Source organism: Chiloscyllium plagiosum, unplaced genomic scaffold, assembly GCF_037043375.1.
Source record: "Chiloscyllium plagiosum isolate Xiang-an unplaced genomic scaffold, Cpla_swu_hap1 HiC_scaffold_17, whole genome shotgun sequence".
NCBI classification, from domain to species: Eukaryota; Metazoa; Chordata; class Chondrichthyes; order Orectolobiformes; family Hemiscylliidae; genus Chiloscyllium; species Chiloscyllium plagiosum.
The window spans coordinates 74,471,744-74,491,636 of NW_028270155.1; the positions used below are offsets into that span (position 1 = coordinate 74,471,744).

A 19,893-nucleotide genomic window follows, 5' to 3' on the forward strand; every position below is an offset into this window, starting at 1 on the left:
CTTCCTATACTAGTATTGAATGCAGCTTATACAGATACATGTCATCTGGTGATTTTTAAAGAATTTTTTTGCGTGTACAAAACGGACAGGCAAAATTTGAATACTTATTTCCCTGTCCCTTGTCGAATCTCTTAAGTAAATAACTTGGAGCTGGATACTAGATGTATCAGCAGCGATAGGGATTGCTGGTAGATATGAAGAGTACACTTGCCTTAGAGAGCAGAAGACTACAGGTTATTTGGGACATGGTGAAAATGAATCTCACAATGTTTGAGAATATAGACCCCATTAACTAAATGATCCTAAAACAATGTTTTCTGAGGCCTTGCTGTATACTCAATTACTATGAAGCTCAATTATGTTTAAGTGCATATCCTTTTATGATTCTGACAAGTGGTTACAACTATACACTTCTGTAAGTTGCCCATGTGCCTTTAGATTGGAAGTACTCAACAATGATGCTTTAAATTTGTTAATTATCTATACAAGCAAACCTCTGTACTGCAACCTTGAGGCAGATCACAATTGACAGGTTAAAGGACTTAATTTAGACCCCTTGTCTGAAGCTGGTACCCGGATTAAAAGCATTAAAAAAAAATTTGGGAATTATATATGCTGCTGACAATAATTTCAGGATTATCCATGGAACAGTACAGACTTTAAATCTTAGATGCACTTTGATCAACAACAAAAAAAAAGTTGATTTTGAAGAATGATTGAATGAAGTGCAATTCTGGACATTTCCCATTCCAGTTGCTGCTGAATCCCAGTACAGAAAAACATAATTAAACTACAAACTGCCTGTTAGCAGTTTCACTACATGAAGTCAAACTAGACCAATCTGCGAAAGAATACTGGAAATAAAGTCCATATTAAATGTTACTTAACTTGGTGTTCAATTAATTGTATAGAAGTCAAATTGTCGTCTGAACCGATTATTCAATAGTGATCGAGTATTGTTACAATTGCGAAAATAGACAACAATATTCAACTTTCTTCACTTAATATCTAAGGCTTTCATGGTTATATAAAAAGCTCATTGTTGACCTAAAGTGGCTGCTGTGATCACCCACTAAGTCTGAACAACTCTCATGGAGCATACAAAACCAGATGCATCGGAATTGCCATTTTAACCAAGAGGCACAAACAGATGTCAAGAAATTTGCATCACTATTTTATTCTCACTAGCATGATACATTCATAACAGTGGGAGATGACACTGTCTCCAAAACTATCTAGCTTGGGATGGAACAATGCTAGACACCAGAATCAATAAAGTAACTGTACATCAACAGCTTCTCTCCCTCAACCTCAGAAACTAGTACCAAAGATAAAGCAACTTGGGGAGGGAAAAGAAAAAAATCAATCACCATTCATTGGGATGTCATGGTTAACTTCACCAATCCTGAGGAAACAGGACAGGAGCTAATCATGAGCTGGGACTCTAGCTTCACTCTTGCAACTCAAGGATGCCAAAAACTACAGCTGCTGTTATCTTTCTAACTGTACAGGCCCCCAGTCCCCCTCTTCTTTACTATCTGTTTAATAAGGTGTTTAAGTTTCTCAGATATGAGTTACAAAAAAAAACTCTTTCACTCAAGACAACTTTGAAGGAGGCTCTCCATTTCTGATTTGATTAACTAAGTTTAATTGAAGTTTTACAGCTATGTGACCAAAAGGAAATAAGAACATTTGTCATGACCCACCGAGGGGAGTATCGCCTCACCTTGTCCTAAGAATATACAATTCCATTCCTTCACTGTGCTGATCTTGTAACCTGACAGGCAGCCCACAGTTTGGATCACAGCTTGTAAATTAAACCCACTTATCTCTACTTCACAGCCCTAACAATACCTGAATTCAATGCAGATTCCTTAGCAATCTTCTACAAAGTTAGATCTAGATCATGATTACAACTTTTTTTTCCCCTGGAATGATGTAAAGTATTGGCTAGAAAGGTTGGGCTGACAAATGGCAAGGAACATCCACACCACACAAGCGCCAGGCAATAATCATCTTTCAAATGTGAGAATCTAACCATCACTCCATGACCAACTCTTCACATTGAAGCACACATTACAACATATAAAAATAAAAGGCCTATGGTTAATATCTTACCCCATGCTCGCGAATTTTATCAGTTAACCATTTATCAAGTTTGAGGTATTCTCGGCGAGATGCAAGTGCAGCAAGATCAATAACAAAGGCAAACGGAGTACCATTTAGCAGCATAGACAAGGCCTGTTAGGGAAAAACAAAAGTGATCATAGAATCACTCCATTAAGTTATGCCAAATTCAGGAGTTTTGTAAATTATTCCAATTTATCCCGGGATTAGATTTCTGCCTGTTATGAGTTGTAAATCCCAGCCTGCTGCTATGCTACTCTCAGAGATGGTGAAATGAGGGGCAAACAAGACAAACCATTTTTTCTCTCTTCTGCTCAGCTCTAACCCTTGTTGGAAGCAAATGATCTGGCTTGGGTCAACCATGCAACAAAGCAGTTTCGGTCCAAAATGCAAAAATTACAAATTTGGATAAATGGTAAAAGGAAAAAAAACATTAAAATTAAACTTCAAGTATATGTTTGGAAACAAAATCTTATAATCTTTGCACATCAGTTGTTGTAAGCAACTCTAGAAAATTTAGGTTCTGCTCTTAGAACCTCTGCTTCACAACAGATGGAATATTATGTTAAACTATACCAGCTCGACATCAACTGCTAAGTTCCGCATGAAAAGTAAATTAACCTGCCACAGCTTGGTCATCTACATCTACTAAATGCAACTCCCATATGCACTAGGTACATTAGAAAAATCTTCAAACACATTTAGAATGACACCAGTACAAACTTGCTCCATACAGAAGTCAAGGACTCATTTCAACTCATGTCCTCAACCATAAAAACACAGAGTCAAAGATAGAGCCAACTGCAGATTTTCATTCCAAAGTGTTAGTAATTTGCACACTCTCCCTCAGAGATGTTCTGGCTATGAACCTTATCTACCCTTTGAATAATCCTATCTTTTAAAAAAGCGATCAGCTTAATTGCTGAGAAATTTCAGTTTCAAGACTGTATTCACTAGCACTGTTTAACTGCAGAGTTTGAAATCTAATAGCCAAAATAATCTATCTGTACAACACACTTCCAGTATTGGTACAGTTTTGAACTACAATTTATTGATTTGCTAACTTGCCCAAGTAGGATTTTAGATCAATAATGGAGATTCTGCACAATCCATCAGCATCGTTTCTCCACAGAGCAGCCATTTCGTCGACAGCCTGAGCAGAGTTAGTTGATCACAGCCAGGGTGAATACAGAAACCCTGGTCAAATCCTTAATGGAAATGTGTGAGTGGTGTATAATTGCCTGCTAAAACTGTATTATTTATTTATGAAACATATGAATATGCATCAATAGGATGAGGCACCAGCATGTGAATGGAGCCTTTGAAACAATGCTCTAGTAACAAGTCGAAGTCCAACAGAAGTCAACAAATTGTACAAAGAATGAAGATCTAACGTGTACAGTGAAACCCAAAGCCTTGGAGTTTTAATCAGAGTTTGCCATCCAAAACTGCACTGGGATGGTAATTACAAACAGGAAAGTGCAAATAATGTATGATGAACATACGTGTACTGACACATTAAACATATTGGTTTAAATGCTTATGCATACTGGTACTATTATGCTGCAAGCATTCAAGCTCCTGATTTTTTTCTGGTTAGATTGCTAAAAGCGGTGGCTCAGCACCTTCTCAGTCAATAAAAGCAGACTCTGCTAGAGCTACCCAACCTATGAATCAATTTTAAAAAACTGTGACTAGAGTCTTAGGAGTCACAAATTTGCAATTAATCACCCATTAATTTTCAAACATCTTATCTATTAATCTGCTTGCATAAGATGGCGATACTAAAAGATCTTGAGTGTTCTGATTCAGGATTTATCTACCATGAGGTATCAACATCAAGAATAGCTATTTATAAACTTTCAGCCTTGAAATTTGAATGGAACAAACTGACAAGAAGAAAGGGAAGCCCAACAAGTCTGAATCAAAGGTAAAAAAGACAGAAAACGGGACATGAACTTCACAAATTCATTACATTACATAGATCCAGTAATGAACATTGAGCTAACTTGCAGAGTATTTACCTTCAAGTCTTGAGCTACATCAAGAATGCGTGAGAGCTTGGCCTGGTCATACTGCTCACCACGCATGTACCACTCTGCCATTGCATGCATGATCAGCTGTCGGATCGATGGGGATTGACCCTGTAATATGGGAAATGTATGAAAATGAAAACACGACACTTAGAGGATATATACCACTCTATGATGCATACATGGCCACAGAGCACTTATCTCAGTTGTAAAAGACAATTTTTACACTTAGAATCTAGGATATGAAAAGCTCTAACTTCACTTCGTTAAAATCAAATTTTAAAATGCCTCCAAACAGTATAAGACCTCATCTTACCAAGTGCGAATTGCTTAAATAGTGTGTATTCTCAATGTCTGGTTATCTACACAACTGTACTTAATATAAAGATGCATTACACCCACATTTACATTGTTTAAAAAAAGCAACCAGTTACTGTTTTCCCGAAATATTTCAGTTTCAGCATACCTGTCCGTGCCATGCATAGTGCAAGATAATGGCAGAATTTGGATGATTGCCCAGGAAAATTGGCATCAGTGTGGAAATGAGCTCATGGCGCAGTGTGTGCCAGGTTGGGTTAATCTGCAGTAAGGCCAGTACCAGCATGTCCGGGCAGTGCTTGATTGGGAAGTTAAAGAGTTGTTTGACCTGCTCATACTGTCCCAGCTCTGAAAGACGTAGTAGGGTTTCAATAAGGTCCAGGCTTTTCCTGCAATGAATGGATAATATTTTACATTAGGTTTTAGGAATTTACAGATCAGCAGAGTCAGGGTCAAGTGGTCTCATGTACAAGAGCATTACAAACACCAAAGGCACATGTGCTCTACAGGTGAGCTGAGGAAAGAGATTTTTCTTGCTCACCTGCACCCAATCCAGCAAATACACAGTATGCAACTGAAGCTCATCAGAATTTAGAGTAAATTATAACTATTGCTTCATCATAGAATCCTTAGTGGGGAAACAGGCCATTAGGCCCAACAAGTCCACATCGACCCTCCGAAGGGTAACCCACCCAGATCCATCTGCCCACCCTACCACTTCACACTCACCCCTAACCAATACACCCAGCCTGCACATCCCTGAACACGATGGACAATTTAGCATAACCAATTCACCTGACCTGCTCATCTTTGGATTGTGGGAGGAAAACGATCACCCAGAGGAACCCCTCACAAAGAGAGAATGTGCAAACTCCATGCAGACAGAGATTGGAATCGAACCTGGGTCCCTGGCGCTGAGAGGCAGAGGTGCTAACCACCAAGCCGCTTTATATGTAATGACTGAGTCTTTGAAAACATTGCATAACATCAAGGATTACAAAGACAAAGAACTTCACACTCCTGTATGGTTAAAGTAGGGCAATTTTGAGTGAAACTTTATTTTTTAAAAAAATCAGCAACCTTAAAAACCTAATTCCTGGGTTCAACAGCCTCTTTCTCCTCCCTTTGAATGAGCAGTCTGAAGATTTTATCTAGCTCCCACTTAACGCTGGAAGCAAATGGAGCCTGTAGTAAAAGCTTTAGTTACAAGCACAGTGGTCACCGAGATGACTCACTGGAGGAGCAGTCTAAAAAAGGTATTTGGAGACACTATACTCCATAATCCATTTCCACAGCAACTGTAGTTTTAAATAGGTGAACAACAAATGATTGTTACTGAATAATAAATGAATATGCTCAGACAGTCTTGTGGCCTCATTTGTACTCGTCAGCACCAGACACAGAAATTACATCATTCGGACCACTGTATTTGTGCTGATGCCAAAACTGCAATTTAACCCACTTTATACAAGGTCCCTTCGCTGCTTTGATAAGTTTTTAAAAATACCAAATAATTGTCCAATTTTCTATGCAAATTATCAATTGGCACTCACGGCATTTCATATTCTCATGAGCACTGTCCTGAACCAAAAAATATCAAACTTCCATTTCTGACTCTGTTGATATCTCTACTAACTGTTCATTATTACAATAGAATTGCAAATGCTGAAGATCCAGGATTAAAATAAAGTGCTAGAGAAACTCAACAGTTCTGGCAGCATGCGCAGAGAAAGAAATAAGAGTTTAATGTTCAGTCCTAAGAGACTCTCCTTGGGAACATAATTGATTAATTCCCTCAAAACTTCTCATTTGAAAACATCACAGCATTGACCCTTAAACCTCTGTGCCAGAGCAAGAAGAACCATTTCTTAAGCCTTTATTTGTAATCAAAATTTCATTCCAACAGTGGTCCACAGTACCCCTCTTCCCAACCATGAATCCATAACTTCAAGCAACATATCAAATGGCCTTAATGTCTTTCAAACATTTTGTAAAACTTTATTGTTTACATATGTGAAGCTGAAGAATCTATAAAAAAGATTACTGGAAAAGCTCAGCAGGTCTGGCAGCATCTGTGGGGAGAAATCAAGAGTTAACATTTTGGTCAAGTGATCCTTCCTCAGAACTGTCAGAAATGTCTCAGAAAACCCAACCCAAAACGTCTAAGTGGACAAACAACCACTAAGTCTAAGCATTGAACTCCAAGATTCAATTTAAATTGTAACACCAAGCCTGTTCAAAAATGTTTCACGGCAGAATTTCATAGTGAACGCCTCACCCCCTGAAGGTCACACTTGCCCTTTTAAAGTAGTCTTCAAATTCAATTACAAATCTCAAACTAGTATAGTTCTATGCCACATTCTTCTGAACGTGCCCAACTTTCAGAAGTACATACGTACCATGTAGCAATTTCTCGGTTATCATCCTCTGGAGGAGCTTTCAAGATGTCTGTCACCACAGTATGACATGGGTAGTCAGCAAAACAGAAGATATCTGGGTTCATTAATGAATGCTGAATAAACGATAGCTGCAAAAACAAAACACAGGTGAACATTTCAAACAATAACCCTACCAAACCAAGTTTCCCCATTAGGATTTTCAACAAAGCAGTAACCTCAGTTGGGTTCTCAATGACCACCTTTCACATATGGCATACACAACGTGCTGCAATCTTTACTTGGGGCAGAAAGACTTTTGCTGAAGCATTGCAGTGGTCAAAAGAGAAATCTTCACCCACTTCTTCAAAATGTTTATTTCTAATCGGAATATCCACTCCTTCCTCCATACACACAGCAACAAATATGACAGGAAAACGATAACTGCTTGGAACCTGACATGGTTGTCTGATGGCTTCCACCATCTGCATATCCATAATACAGACTTTGCTTTAATTTATCGCATTTAAACATTACTCCCTAAATAACTCAAAAATCTATTTTCTTTCGACCATGGTGTCTTGGCCTAAGTTTGACAGTGCATCAACATAAAAAGTAATTGAAAAAATTTAACAATGACCAGTCCTTAAAAACTTACCAAAGGCTTGTATTTCAAATAAATACACAACACCAGGTTACACTGCAACAGGTTTATTTGGATGCACAAGCTTTTGGAGTGCTGCTACCTTTCAAAAGTTTGTAGTTCCAAATAAACCTGTTTTTAACTTTGTCCACTCCAGTCCAATACTGGCACCTTCACATAATTTCAAAGAATTATTTACAAGTGTGTCACTCTCTACCATATGTACACAGGTATAATGGGGGATGGGTGTGCAAGAAGAAAAGTGAAGGCTGACCCTCTGAGCAAATTATTTGAACTTTGTGCAGCCCCAGAGCACAATTAAAAATCATGTGCATGGTAGAGATTAATGCTGCTTCTTTAACAAGAAAATTTCAGAGTCTATACTTCTGATGCACTTGTTTCTTAAAATCAGTTTATTGGATTTCCAAATCAACTGGTTGAAGGGAAATAAATCTAATTTCTCAGAATTTCTAGAACTGTTCAAAACAGACATCCAATTAAAAGTGAAATGTAAAATAATTGGTTGCCACTGAAAGCAAATTTGCTTTCTTCCCCCCGCCCCCAGATCTGAGGTTAACATAGCCCTTTTTAACTTTTGCGCTGTAGAAACACAAAATTTGTTTTATTCCCTTTAAAAAAAAATTTTCGCCACCAGCCCTAATGATTCCACCCCAATACACTCCCAGTGAGCAAACTAAGTTCACTGGCAGAACTCAGCAGCTGTGGGGAGAAAGCAGGAGGTTAATGTTTCCAGTTCAGATGAAGAGTACTTGAAATGTAAACTCTGCTTTATCCTCGCAAATGCTTCCAGGCCTGAATTCCACCAATAATTTCTGATTTTGTTTTAAAGATCTCCAGCATCCACAGGTCTTTATTTCAACAACATAAATTGTTCTTCCATTGGTCGAAGTGCAAAAATTGAAGTGGAACTGCGTCAACTCGAGTAAAATAATATAAAATGAATTAATGAACTAAAACAACACTTGCACAGGTGTGCAAGAAAATTCTATTACATATTTTACATTTTCAAAGCAGAAGTTTGAACCAATTCAGAAAATAAAATACTTTAAATCACTAGAATCAGATCCAAATCTGACTTGGCAACAGATGGGTATTTAGCAGTCCAAAATCAGCTTAAAATTTCAACTCATCACCAACCTTCCACTTCTCTTAGGAATTGAGTTGTCATTTCTGACAAATCTCAATTAATATTAATCTCATACCAATCAATTGACTCAATTATTCAATCTTATAAGCATGTTTCAGTTTTCATAACATCTGTCAGTAACTATCAATCATGATACTCTGATTAACTGAACATTTTTCTATATAAAATCAACAAATATCAGAGAAAGACTCAGGTGCATAAATCCCCAGAGTCTGATGAGATGAATCCCAGGCTGCTATGGGAGGCACAGGAGGAGATTGCTGGGGCCCTGGAGGAGACATTTAATACTTCGCTGGCCATGGGTGAAGTGCCAGACAACTGGGGGATAGCTAAAGTGGTTCCTGTGTTCGAGGAGGACAGCAGAAATAAGCCAGGTAATTACTGACCAGTTAGTCTGATGTCAGTGGTAGGGAAATTACTGGAAATAATTCTGATGACATGAAAATTGCTGGTGGTTGTCAATAGTGAGGAAGATAGGCTCAGGCCACACTATCAGAAGGATGCAATTGCACTGGAGGGGGTGCAGAGAGTGGCAGAAATACTGCCCGAGAGGATGGAGGAGGCAGGTACTCTGACAACACTGATAAAGCACTGGACAAGCATTTAAAATGCCAAGGCATAGTAGGCTACAAACCAAATGCAAATAAATTGAATGGATATAGTTTGGTGTCTGTTGGTTGGCATAGACATGGTGGGCCAAAGGGCTTGTCTCTATGCTCCAGGACTCTAAACAGAGGACATTAAGATTTGATTCAAGATTGCTTTTTAAATTTTATAATTCATGACCAGTGAGAAAAAGGGTCCAGAATCTAAAGGGAAAAAGGAGTGCAACTAATTGGATTGTTCTTTGAAAGAACAAGCATGGACATTGAGCTGAATGGCCTAAAATGTTGTACTGTTTCATGATTCTACTCTACAAGTCTGAGGGGCTACCTCCAATTGTGGGAGAACTAGGACCAGACTAGAGGGCACAATCTCAGAATAAGGGGCTTCCCAGTTAGGGCAGAAATGAGGAAGAGTTTCTCCTTTCAAAGGACAGTGAATCCACAGAACTCCTTAGTGCAGATGCTGGGTTGTTAATTATATTCAATGCTGAGATTTACTATTCCAAAAAAGAAGAGAGAGAATCAAAGGTTGTGCGGATAAGGTAGGAACAGAGTTGAGAATTATCAGGTCAACCGTGCAGAATCGAACTGCAGAAGTGGACCAGGCAATGCCTTATAGTCTCACGAGAAGATCGGAGGCAGGTACAGAGGGGGAAAAGGCAGGTTTCCACTTATGGTGAGTTCAAAACTACAGATCCTAACATTTAAAAACTGGCAGAGATATTGCCTCTATACGTTGTATTGTCTATATTAAACTTGCTATGTAATACAGGGCACTCCAGCCGAGTCTCCTTAGATTATTCTTATAATTCAAATAAAACAATTATCAAACAAAACAAAAAGTCTAAGAACTAAACTGCTGCCTTGTTAAAGCATTCAGAAGAGATGGGGAAATAACTCAAAGTACCAGAGGAATTAGGAAAAAACAAGAGATAATTCCAAGGAGGTAATGCCTGCAGTTTTTCCTTTATGGTTTCAGTGGGCAAGTGGGACATCTGTTTCTCATCCCTACTTGCCCTTGACAGGGCATTTTAGAGTCAACCATATTGTTTTGGGTCGAGAGTCACATGTTGGTCAGAGTGGGTAAGGAAACCAGGTTTTCTTCCCTAAAGGATATTGGTGAACCAGATGGGTTTTTAAAAAAAAATAACAAACCAACAGTAGATGCATCACCACCATTAGTGCACCTAACTTTCAATTCTAGATGTATTAATTGAATTTCATTTTCAACAGTTCTCATGACAGGGTTTGAGCCCATGCTTGTCAAAACATTAGCTTGGACTTCAGGATTACAACCTCAACTTCATATTTATATATTAAACATGACAGTTGACCTCCACCTTCCCTCCCATTGTAATAAAAAGCTGCTGTGTTATAAGAGAAATTGCTCTCCTGATCACATTTGTGAAATTGTTTAAAAAACTTCATGTGACAATGGATTACACAGCTCACCATCAGCTGAGATTTCAAGGAAAAGCTAAAGTGCTGACAACATATTATCTTAGAGAACTATCATTGAAACGCCTCCACTGTGCGAACATACCTGTCCTTCTGCATGCTTCCAAGGCCTATAGATGAGATCAACAGGAAAGACTTCAATCCCCATCCCCTTCTGGATGCCATACACAGCTATCTGTAGACCTTTGCTGTCGCGAAGGATGAATCCTGGGTGATCCAGTTCATAAGTCACTTCTTTAAAATTTAGGTTTGGATTCTGGAAAAAAAAAATACAAGTTCACAATTTTATTTGCAACCAGTGCAGAAAAGTACATCGTCAACATAAATGCATGACATACATTATTCCAGGTGGAAACGAAAGGAGAGAAATACAAGTGCAACTGCTTTGGAAGGAAAGACATCCAGATTCTCTGGCAAAGATTACAATGATTATTTTCCTCTGCATCTTTGGCTGGATGCTGCCATATCTTATTATTCCAGTTTTAAATTAAAAATCAGCATTTACTTAAAAGGTTCTTCCAATCTTTAGACTAGTGTAAATAGTACCAAAATCATTAATCTGTTCAGGGTAAATATACCCTCCGTACAACACAAACTAAATCAGTGCATTTGCTGTTTTTTTCTCCCCAATATGCCTTTAACATCCCAAGGTGTTTCAGAAGAGCATTCTAGCACAAAAATATGACAGAGCCACATGGGATATTTGGCCATTTAACTCAGACGTTTAGTCAATGAAATAGGTGTTGAAGGGTCTGAAGGGAGGAAAAAGATGCAGTAGAGAAAGTGCAGAACCCAAGGCCAAGGTAACTGAAGGCATGTGAATGCTCAGAAGACCAGAAGTCGCTGATCACAGTTATCTCAGACAGCAGTGAGCACAGGATGAATGAGATTGGATGTGTGTAGGACATGAAATTTTGGATTATCTCAAATTTGTAGAGAATAGAACATGGGAGACTGGCTGGATTTGCAATGGAAATACACAAGAAGGAACAAGAGGGATGACTGGGGAATTCAGAATCGATAATAGTAGTTAGCACTGTTGCTTCACAGCACCAGGGACCCGGGTTCAATTCCTGCCTCAGGAATTAAGGAATTCCTGACTGTATGGAGTTTGCACATTCTCCCCGTGTCTGCGTGGGTTTCCTCCGGGTGCTCCGGTTTCCTCCCGCAGTCCAAAAATGTGCAGGTTAGGTGAATTGGCCCGGCTAAATTGCCCGTAGTGTTAGGTGAAGGGGTAAATGTAGGGGAATGGGTCTGGATGGGTTGCGCTTCAGCAGGTCGGTGTGGACTTGTTGGGCCAAAGGGCCTGTTTTCACACTAAGTAATCTAGTCTAATCATAAATGGGGAGTAAAAAGGACAGAAAAAAAGCCCGGGTGAGGTGGAAAGCACAGAACGAACAGCTGCTGTGCAAATTCAAAATATAAATCATAAGCACACCCTGAAAAGAAAAAAAGGGGATAAAATTAAGGTGAAAACAGAAATAGCTGGAAATATTTAGTAGACCTGACAATGACTGCCAAGAGTAGCAAGGAGATGGATTTTATTTCTTAACTTTCTTTGGGTTCTCATTTCTTCAATTAGTTGGACATGGCTTGCTTCAAAGTTTGTTAGGGCATTACAAATCATCGTCACTTTTTCCTGCAACAGCATCAACCCCAAATCTTGTAAAGGTTGTTTAAAAAACCTTATATCTAAGTTGACAAAATATTTGCATGCCTCAACTCACTGTAGAATATCTTCCTGAATAACATCAGACTTTCAGACCAGCCACCAGGTTATTATTAGTGTCTCTACACCTAGCGTTTTTGCAAGGTTCTTATTGGTGAAACTTTTGCTCATTGAATTTTCATGATCTTTGAAACAACCTACATTCAAATGACTTGAGTTTTTTGATGATAAAATGGCCCAATGATTGCACAGAAGGTAGGGATGTTATTTTCAAAAAAAAAAAACAAACTTTGGATCAAATGTTTTGTTGAGAATGTTCCTTTTATCCTGCAACATCAGAGCACCACTGGCTTTAAACAGACTTTAGTTCACATCAACCAGAAGGGCAAATCATAAGTGAACCCATCCATGAGAAAGAGCATGTGGCATATAAGGATTTGCTGGGACAAGCTGGCATAACTTGCCTTAGGCAAATAACGAAGCCTAGATGCTGACCCTTCAGAAGCCCCATCTTATGCTAACAAGAGAGGAATAATCAGCAATTCAGGGATTCCAAACAGGTTTTTCAGAGATGCTAGCTTTAGGCTGAGTTATTGTGGTGTGGATTGCATATCTTCCATTCATCCTGAGATGTATATACACACACCTCTAAATCTTTTCGCACAATACACTGACCACAATTCAAAATTATTGACTTGATTGAAAACAGTTTAGCAGGTCACCTGAATTCATGGAAGGCCTTTATATAAATACAAACTTTCTTTTTCTTTTATCCAAGTTTGCATGCATAGGCAAGCATTGAAACAAAGGTTCTAAACGAGGGGGAGGTTTGGCTGCAATCATTTAGACTTCAATGACCACAGGGAACAAATTCAAAATTGAATCTCCTAAAACGAAAATCAATGACGACAAAAATGGTCTACACATTGACCAATAATTTCCCAAACTCTAACAGCATAAATAATCAGAATTCAAGTCATATTATTCTCATTATCCATTCACCCAAAACATCATTGGAAGGCTTGAAACAACTTCAAGGACATGAAAGCTTTCAGAATCAATGACAAACATTTTAATGCTGTATAGAGACCAATAAATGATCCACAGATAGGTTTGGAAACAAACGTTCAAATATTTATCATTTTATGATGGCCCAATGATTGGCACAACCCAGAATTTCAGATTCTCAATGACCTCTTTTTTTCTCTCCGAATGCAAGAGTTTCAGGGCAAAATTAGATTTGCTGCAAAGTCAAAAGGCATTGTGTAACTCGTCTCAATACAGCTGGGTTTTAATAAAGACAGTTTAATCCCAATTATGAAAAGCTCCAGTTAAGAACAGGTTTTCCAGTGAGAATTTACTGCCTGAAATGTGACCAGTCAAAACTTAGAAGTTCAAAGACAGCATGCATATAAGGACTATTAGTTATTCCAGTAAAATCGCTCCTTCCCAAGCTCTCTGTATAAATCCCATGATATTGTCGAATTGTCAGGCATTGTCAAAGATATTTCACAGTTTTAAAAAGAAATTTAATTGTGAAATGGAACGTGCAATATTAGAAGCTTTAAAACTAAAAACTGCCAGATCACAAAATTTCTGGTCAGGGTAAATTTCTCAAGTAGAATGCTTCACACACCTTGGCCGGGGAGATAGTGAGAAAAGGACCATAAATCTCATCTCATGCAACTTCATCAATGGGCCACCTGGAGGTGCACTTCTATTAATCTGCACTGCCTCTGAAGCAATCCAAAGATTTTAAACCTGTAGCTGGCTCATCCCAAAATCAATTGGGTTAACATTTCAGGCTTCAGCTTCTGTTTAATACAAATACAGAATTCATCCCAGAACAAACACCCTGCCATTGCCCTCTTTTGAGGTATGTTAAAAACAGCAGGTAGAAGGATCATGCTCTGACTGGTAATATAGCAGAAATCCATTAACACATTATGTACTAGGACCGATTGTTTAAACCAGTCGGTCAGAGACGACCTATGTAAACAGCAAGGCTAGCACTTACAATTGCTGGGCCATTACCAAGTAAGTGATTTGCCTTCAGAAGCTCCTAATAATAGTTTTGTAGACATCCACACAGCTCGCCTATAGAATGGTGTTCAACTATTTTGTTTGCTTGGACAGGATGAAGACATGCAGAAAACTTGAAGCTCATATAATGAGAGTTTTGTTATCATTTTGTTAATGGCACAGTCTACCTTTGTGGTTGGTTTACAAATTAAAGGCTTTCATAGTCAGTCTCTCGGAGCATATAATTTGCCACTCCAACAAGTCCTTTTATACTTTGGGAATTTTACTATAAGTAAAATAAGCTGTGAACAGAGAATGAACAAAACAGACTGGTCGTTTGTGAAAAAGAACAATTAGGGGTGATTATAAACAGTAACTTCTTAATTTACATTCCTCCAATGAGTCCATTCACCACCTACTTTTCAAAGCATCATTTCTTATGCTTCCACTAGCTCAGAAGCTATCTACTTAACTGTGCTTCATTGCAGCCAAGACAAACTAAGCCCTTGCCAGTCACTTTTATTTTCCAGCAGAGATCATTTGATACATTCAAGTGGTTACATATTAACAACCACAACTCAGATAATGAGCAGAAAAATCACTGCCCGCCATTAGGATTAGCCAATGTAACTTACATTTATATAGTGCCTTTAATATAGTAAAATGCTCTATGGTACTTCTGAAGAGCTCTATTAGACAAAAATTCAACACTGAGCCTCAAACAGGTATTGGAACAAGTGACCAAGGGCTTCCTATAAATGAAGTTTAAAGGAGCAGCTTAAAGAGGAAAGATAGCAGAAGACAAAAGGGGTTTAAGAAAGTTATTCAAGTGCTTAAGGCCAAAGGTAGTTGAAAGCACAGCTGTCTGTAGTTTGAACAAAATAGGGGTGAGGGAAGGGGAAAGAGGCCATAGCAAAATACAGAGCTAGAATGCAAATTTTAAATAGACTACTGGAGATCAGCAAGCACAAGATGATAAACGAGCAGGAATTATTACAAGTCAGGATATGCAGTAAGCCTAGTCTACCAAGAGTATATGGGAAGCTGGTCAGAAAAGCATTGGATTAGAGGAGCCTGGAGAGGGGGAAAACATTGCCTGTTTTTCCCTGGTTTCTGCAATGTTATGGAGGTGGAGGTGGTGATCTCGATAATAGGAGAGAATATAGTATCAGGAACTTAGCTCAGCATTAACTAAGCTACCATAAGTTGGGTTTCACTTTCAGGTTGGGGTCAGTAGCCATGGAAGAGTTGTGGTAACTACCGCAATGGCTTCATTCTTTCCAATACTAAATTGGAAGAAAGGTACGATTATTCAATACTGGATGAGGAGTAAGCATCTCAGCAAATCAGAGGCAGTGGATGTGTCATAAAAAGTGACAGAGTGTTGCTAACTTCTGTATGCAATCTGACATTTTCTGACTACATAGAACTCAGCATTAACAAGGAATTAAATTTCATATTTCCTAACATTAGTATCATCAAGAACACTTACAGATTCTCCCATTATTTCCAATTCTAAGAACTTTAAAACAAGCATTTTCTACAGGAAATGTTAAGTCAAAGAAACTTGAGCTGTTTTAAAAGGATGCCTGCAATCCAAGCTAGGTGCACCAATAAAGAAAAAAATCAATATATTGAAGCTTGGAAGGTAAAAAATGTAGCTATTTAAAGCTCACACAACAGACATTATACAAAATACCAAAGTAATTGGAACAGCTGTAAGTCACCATCTGGCTTCTGTTTGCAGGGTGACTAGATAAAACAGACAGCTGCACCAAATTCACATGTTTATGCAATTCACCATATTATCTTACAAGCCCTTTAACCCATACATCGATGAATGATGAAATTCTCTTGATGAATATGCAAAATTTTAAAACCAATATTTAGCTGCTCTGACAATACAACCAACCAAATTGTAAGTAATCAATAGATATATCAAAAATATTACAAAACTGAAAATGTATTCAACAAGCGCAGATGTGAAATCCACATCCTGTCATTGTGCTTATTCTAATTTTAGACCAGGAAAGGTGTTTGTTTCTCTAGATTTCACCATTACATCATCCAATTCAACATCAGTTTGCTGAACTGCGCTAATGAGTTTTTGACCGCAGAACGTGCATATCAGCTGATGGTACTCTTGCCTCCAAGTCGTAGATTGTGGCTACATACCCCACTCTAAGACATGAAGGTAAATATCAGACTAACACCGCAGTACTGAGGGAGTGCTGCACTACCACAGGAAGGTGCACCTTTCCAATGCAATATTAAACTGAGGGACGCTTTTACCCTCTCAGGTGGACGTGGAAGGTTCCATTGTTTTACATGTAATAACAGAAGGCCAGTTAACCCTACTAACCTTGAATCAAAATCCAAAAAACACATCTGGTCATCATACTGCTACTTGTAAGAACTTAATGTATGCAACTTGGCTTCCTTGCGCTAATGACTAGACTTCATGAAGTATTATTTCAGCTGCAAAATTCTTTGGGATAACTGTGGTTGTGTAAAGCTCTATATAAGTGTATGGTTTTTATTTTTTTTTTTAAAAATGTATCAAATTGACCCAAATCAGCTTAAACGAGGTTGAACCATTTATCAATAAAATCATCCCCATTATTTTCCCGTTACAACACCTAGCCACTTTTAAAAAGAAGCCCAATGAATTGCATCAACCACACTTCCTATCCACTTGCTCCAATACAGATCCCAGTCTGCAATGAAATATTTCCACATCGGTCCCAAGCTTGTACTTTGTAACCCTGAACCTGCACTTTTACTTTGTATCTAAATGAACTGCACTGGGCTTTCTCTACCTTAGTTAGTTCTATTAGAATTCTAGAAGTTACTGTCAGGAGCTTTGTCTGGAGATTGAAGAGTCCAGAAACTACCAAGCATTTAGGCAGCAATATATGAATGAAATGAATAAAATGTTCTTTATAGGTCACCACATCAACAATGGGAATTAGCTTGTTTACTCAGCACAGAAGTTGCTGGCACTGTTGGGGGCAATGCAGGGTACTAAACTAAGATAAAGAAGGTTATTATGGACTAATGTGTGCAATGGTTGAAAGAAAGTTTGTTGATACTGTAGTGTTAGCGATGTGCCTCCCAGAGCCTAAAGACAGCAGTACACAAAGTGCTTCTGGCACAAACTTACTCTTCATGCTAGTTGTGGTATCCAGGTTTCCCTGCAAACCAAAATTCTCTCATCATGAGGGAAGGTGAAAACACAAATTATCCAACAGTGCTACTCTACATAACTAGCCTAATGTTCTCTCTTCTATATCTGCCCCATACTTCTCTAAAGTATTACCGATACTGGGATGAGCTTGAGTAAACCTCTCCAGACTAGTCAGTAAAAGAACTCTTCAGAAAGTGCTTCACTAGATAGGAACAATGATTGTTAACTCAATCTGCACAATTCAACTGTGTCTCTGGAAACTGCTACAATGTCAAACAAGAGTGAAAGTGCAATCCTTCATTACCAGTAAACTACCTACCTGTAAAATCCACTTTCCTGAGCCAATACTGATCAGTTTGCAGAGTAAATGTTCATTCACCTTGCTGTTTGTCTTGGCTATATTTAAAAAAATGGTTGCCACTTTCACCCAAATACCATGACAACACTTTACAGTGAATCACTGCACTTCAGTACATTTGAAATATTAGATGCGACAAAGGGCAAGATTTTCTCCCTCAAGTTACATTAGTTATTTTAATTTGTTTTATGTATGAGCACCACCATGGGGTGGTGAGTAGGTCTAATGAAAATTGTGTGTAAACAAAGGCAAAGATAAAAATAACTCCCTGCAAATCATTCTGTCGTGAACTGATAAGTATTCAGCGATTCAGTCTAAACAGACCTCTCAATCTTGCACAGAAGTGTGATTAGATTTCTCAAGTGTGTTGCTGTCTGGTGAAATTTGACGGACTATTTTTAGCATGTTGTTCACAACTGGATAACAGAATAGTACATTACACCATTTCAAATCTCTAAACTGCCTGAGCAAAGTCCAATAGGAATGAATCAATGTATTATGGAATTTCCTGTAATAAAATCAAACAGGAGTTAGTATTTACTGAAACATAATGATTTGTATTCACCTTTTAGCCCTTAGAGATTTTTCAGGGCAGAAGTAGAATGTGGTTACAGAAACATGGAGAATGGTTTTGAAGGTTTCATACATAGACATACAGCAACTTGCAGGATAGAAAATACTGCCTTCACACCTTTGTGGTACAAAAATAATGGGATTTTTTGTTTCCTTGACCTTAGTTGTTTCTAGATAGAAATGACTAACTTTTTGTATTACTTGGTCATCATAAAATGCTTTTAATATTTTATTATTCTGAAAAGCAAGCAAGCTTGATCATTTGGAGTTACGAACTACACTGACAATTCCATTATTTCTGATTATCTGGCCAAAGATGCAACCTTTTCCTCCACCACGGCAATAGTCACCAAAGTCACACATTCTATGTCAAATGCATTTGACAACTTCCAAGAAAAGTCGCAAGTGCCGAGTTTGAAGTTTTCATTAGAGGTTTATTAGTTTACTTACCACTTCTTTCACAACATCAATAAATATTTCTACATTCCAGGTATGAGCTTGTGCTGAGTCACTTTTATCCTTCCCATCACTCCAGATTCCACTACTAGGGGCTGATATAGACTGTAAGCCAAGACAAAAGTATTTAGCGAAAATCAAAATCAAATCAGAATAATAAGTTTTCCTGTTCATTTGCCAGAGAGCTAAAGGCTAAGCCAATCTGATTTCTCTATTTAAATTACCCCTAAGGAGCTGCCAGGGCCAAGAGATAAGACATTGCTTTATCATCTTTGCTGGGTCTTTATGGAACTGAATTATTACAGAATTCAAGCAAACACTTCAAATTAACATTTTCTGTACTGGCCTTAATCTGTCTCAACACTTGTAGTAGGTTGAAAACAATTGCCACGAGGAATTAAAATCACCAGTCAGTATAATTTGATGATGCAAAACATTTTCTGCCAATTACCCAACTTGCAAGAGCACTGTTACTTATCCAACTCTACAGCTGCTGCAGTTAGAGCATATACAATTTATAGCTCGCGACATGAACAAAATCTTCACATCAGGTATTAGTAGATTTACTACAGTCGTTGGCCTCAGGAAACAATTTGCAATTATAATTGAGCTGACTGCAAATACTACGGAGAAGTAAATGGCAAAAGAAAGCAGTTGTGTACACTGCTTACTGAGATGGTGACTTAAATTAAACCATCAATGTTGTTCAGATCATAGCTTACCTGAGTAAGGTGTCAGAGGCAACTAACCATTACAGTAAAGTAAATGAGAAGAGTATACACATGGACAAACTATGAAACCAATGCATGTAAAATTTTTAAATTAACATACAATTCTTTCTCAAGATCTATGTAGGAGTGTAGACCAAAGTTAAAAAGAAATTTACCAGTTTAGTCAAATT

At 38.1% G+C, this 19,893-nt stretch overlaps 1 protein-coding gene across 9 annotated transcripts in view; it reads right to left on the reverse strand.

Annotated features, from left to right (window-relative positions):
- cnot1 (CCR4-NOT transcription complex, subunit 1) overlaps positions 1-19,893 on the reverse strand; it is a 159,070-nt gene that overhangs the window by 77,815 nt on the left and 61,362 nt on the right. For all 9 annotated transcript variants that reach the window (XM_087996089.1, XM_087996088.1, XM_087996096.1 and 6 more), the window contains 6 exons: positions 18,987-19,097; positions 10,813-10,983; positions 6,878-7,005; positions 4,627-4,867; positions 4,152-4,271; positions 2,119-2,241 (listed from right to left, as the gene is read on the reverse strand). In XM_087996089.1, the coding sequence (XP_087852215.1) occupies positions 2,119-2,241; positions 4,152-4,271; positions 4,627-4,867; positions 6,878-7,005; positions 10,813-10,983; positions 18,987-19,097 (894 nt within the window). The remainder of the gene's footprint in view (positions 1-2,118; positions 2,242-4,151; positions 4,272-4,626; positions 4,868-6,877; positions 7,006-10,812; positions 10,984-18,986; positions 19,098-19,893) is intronic.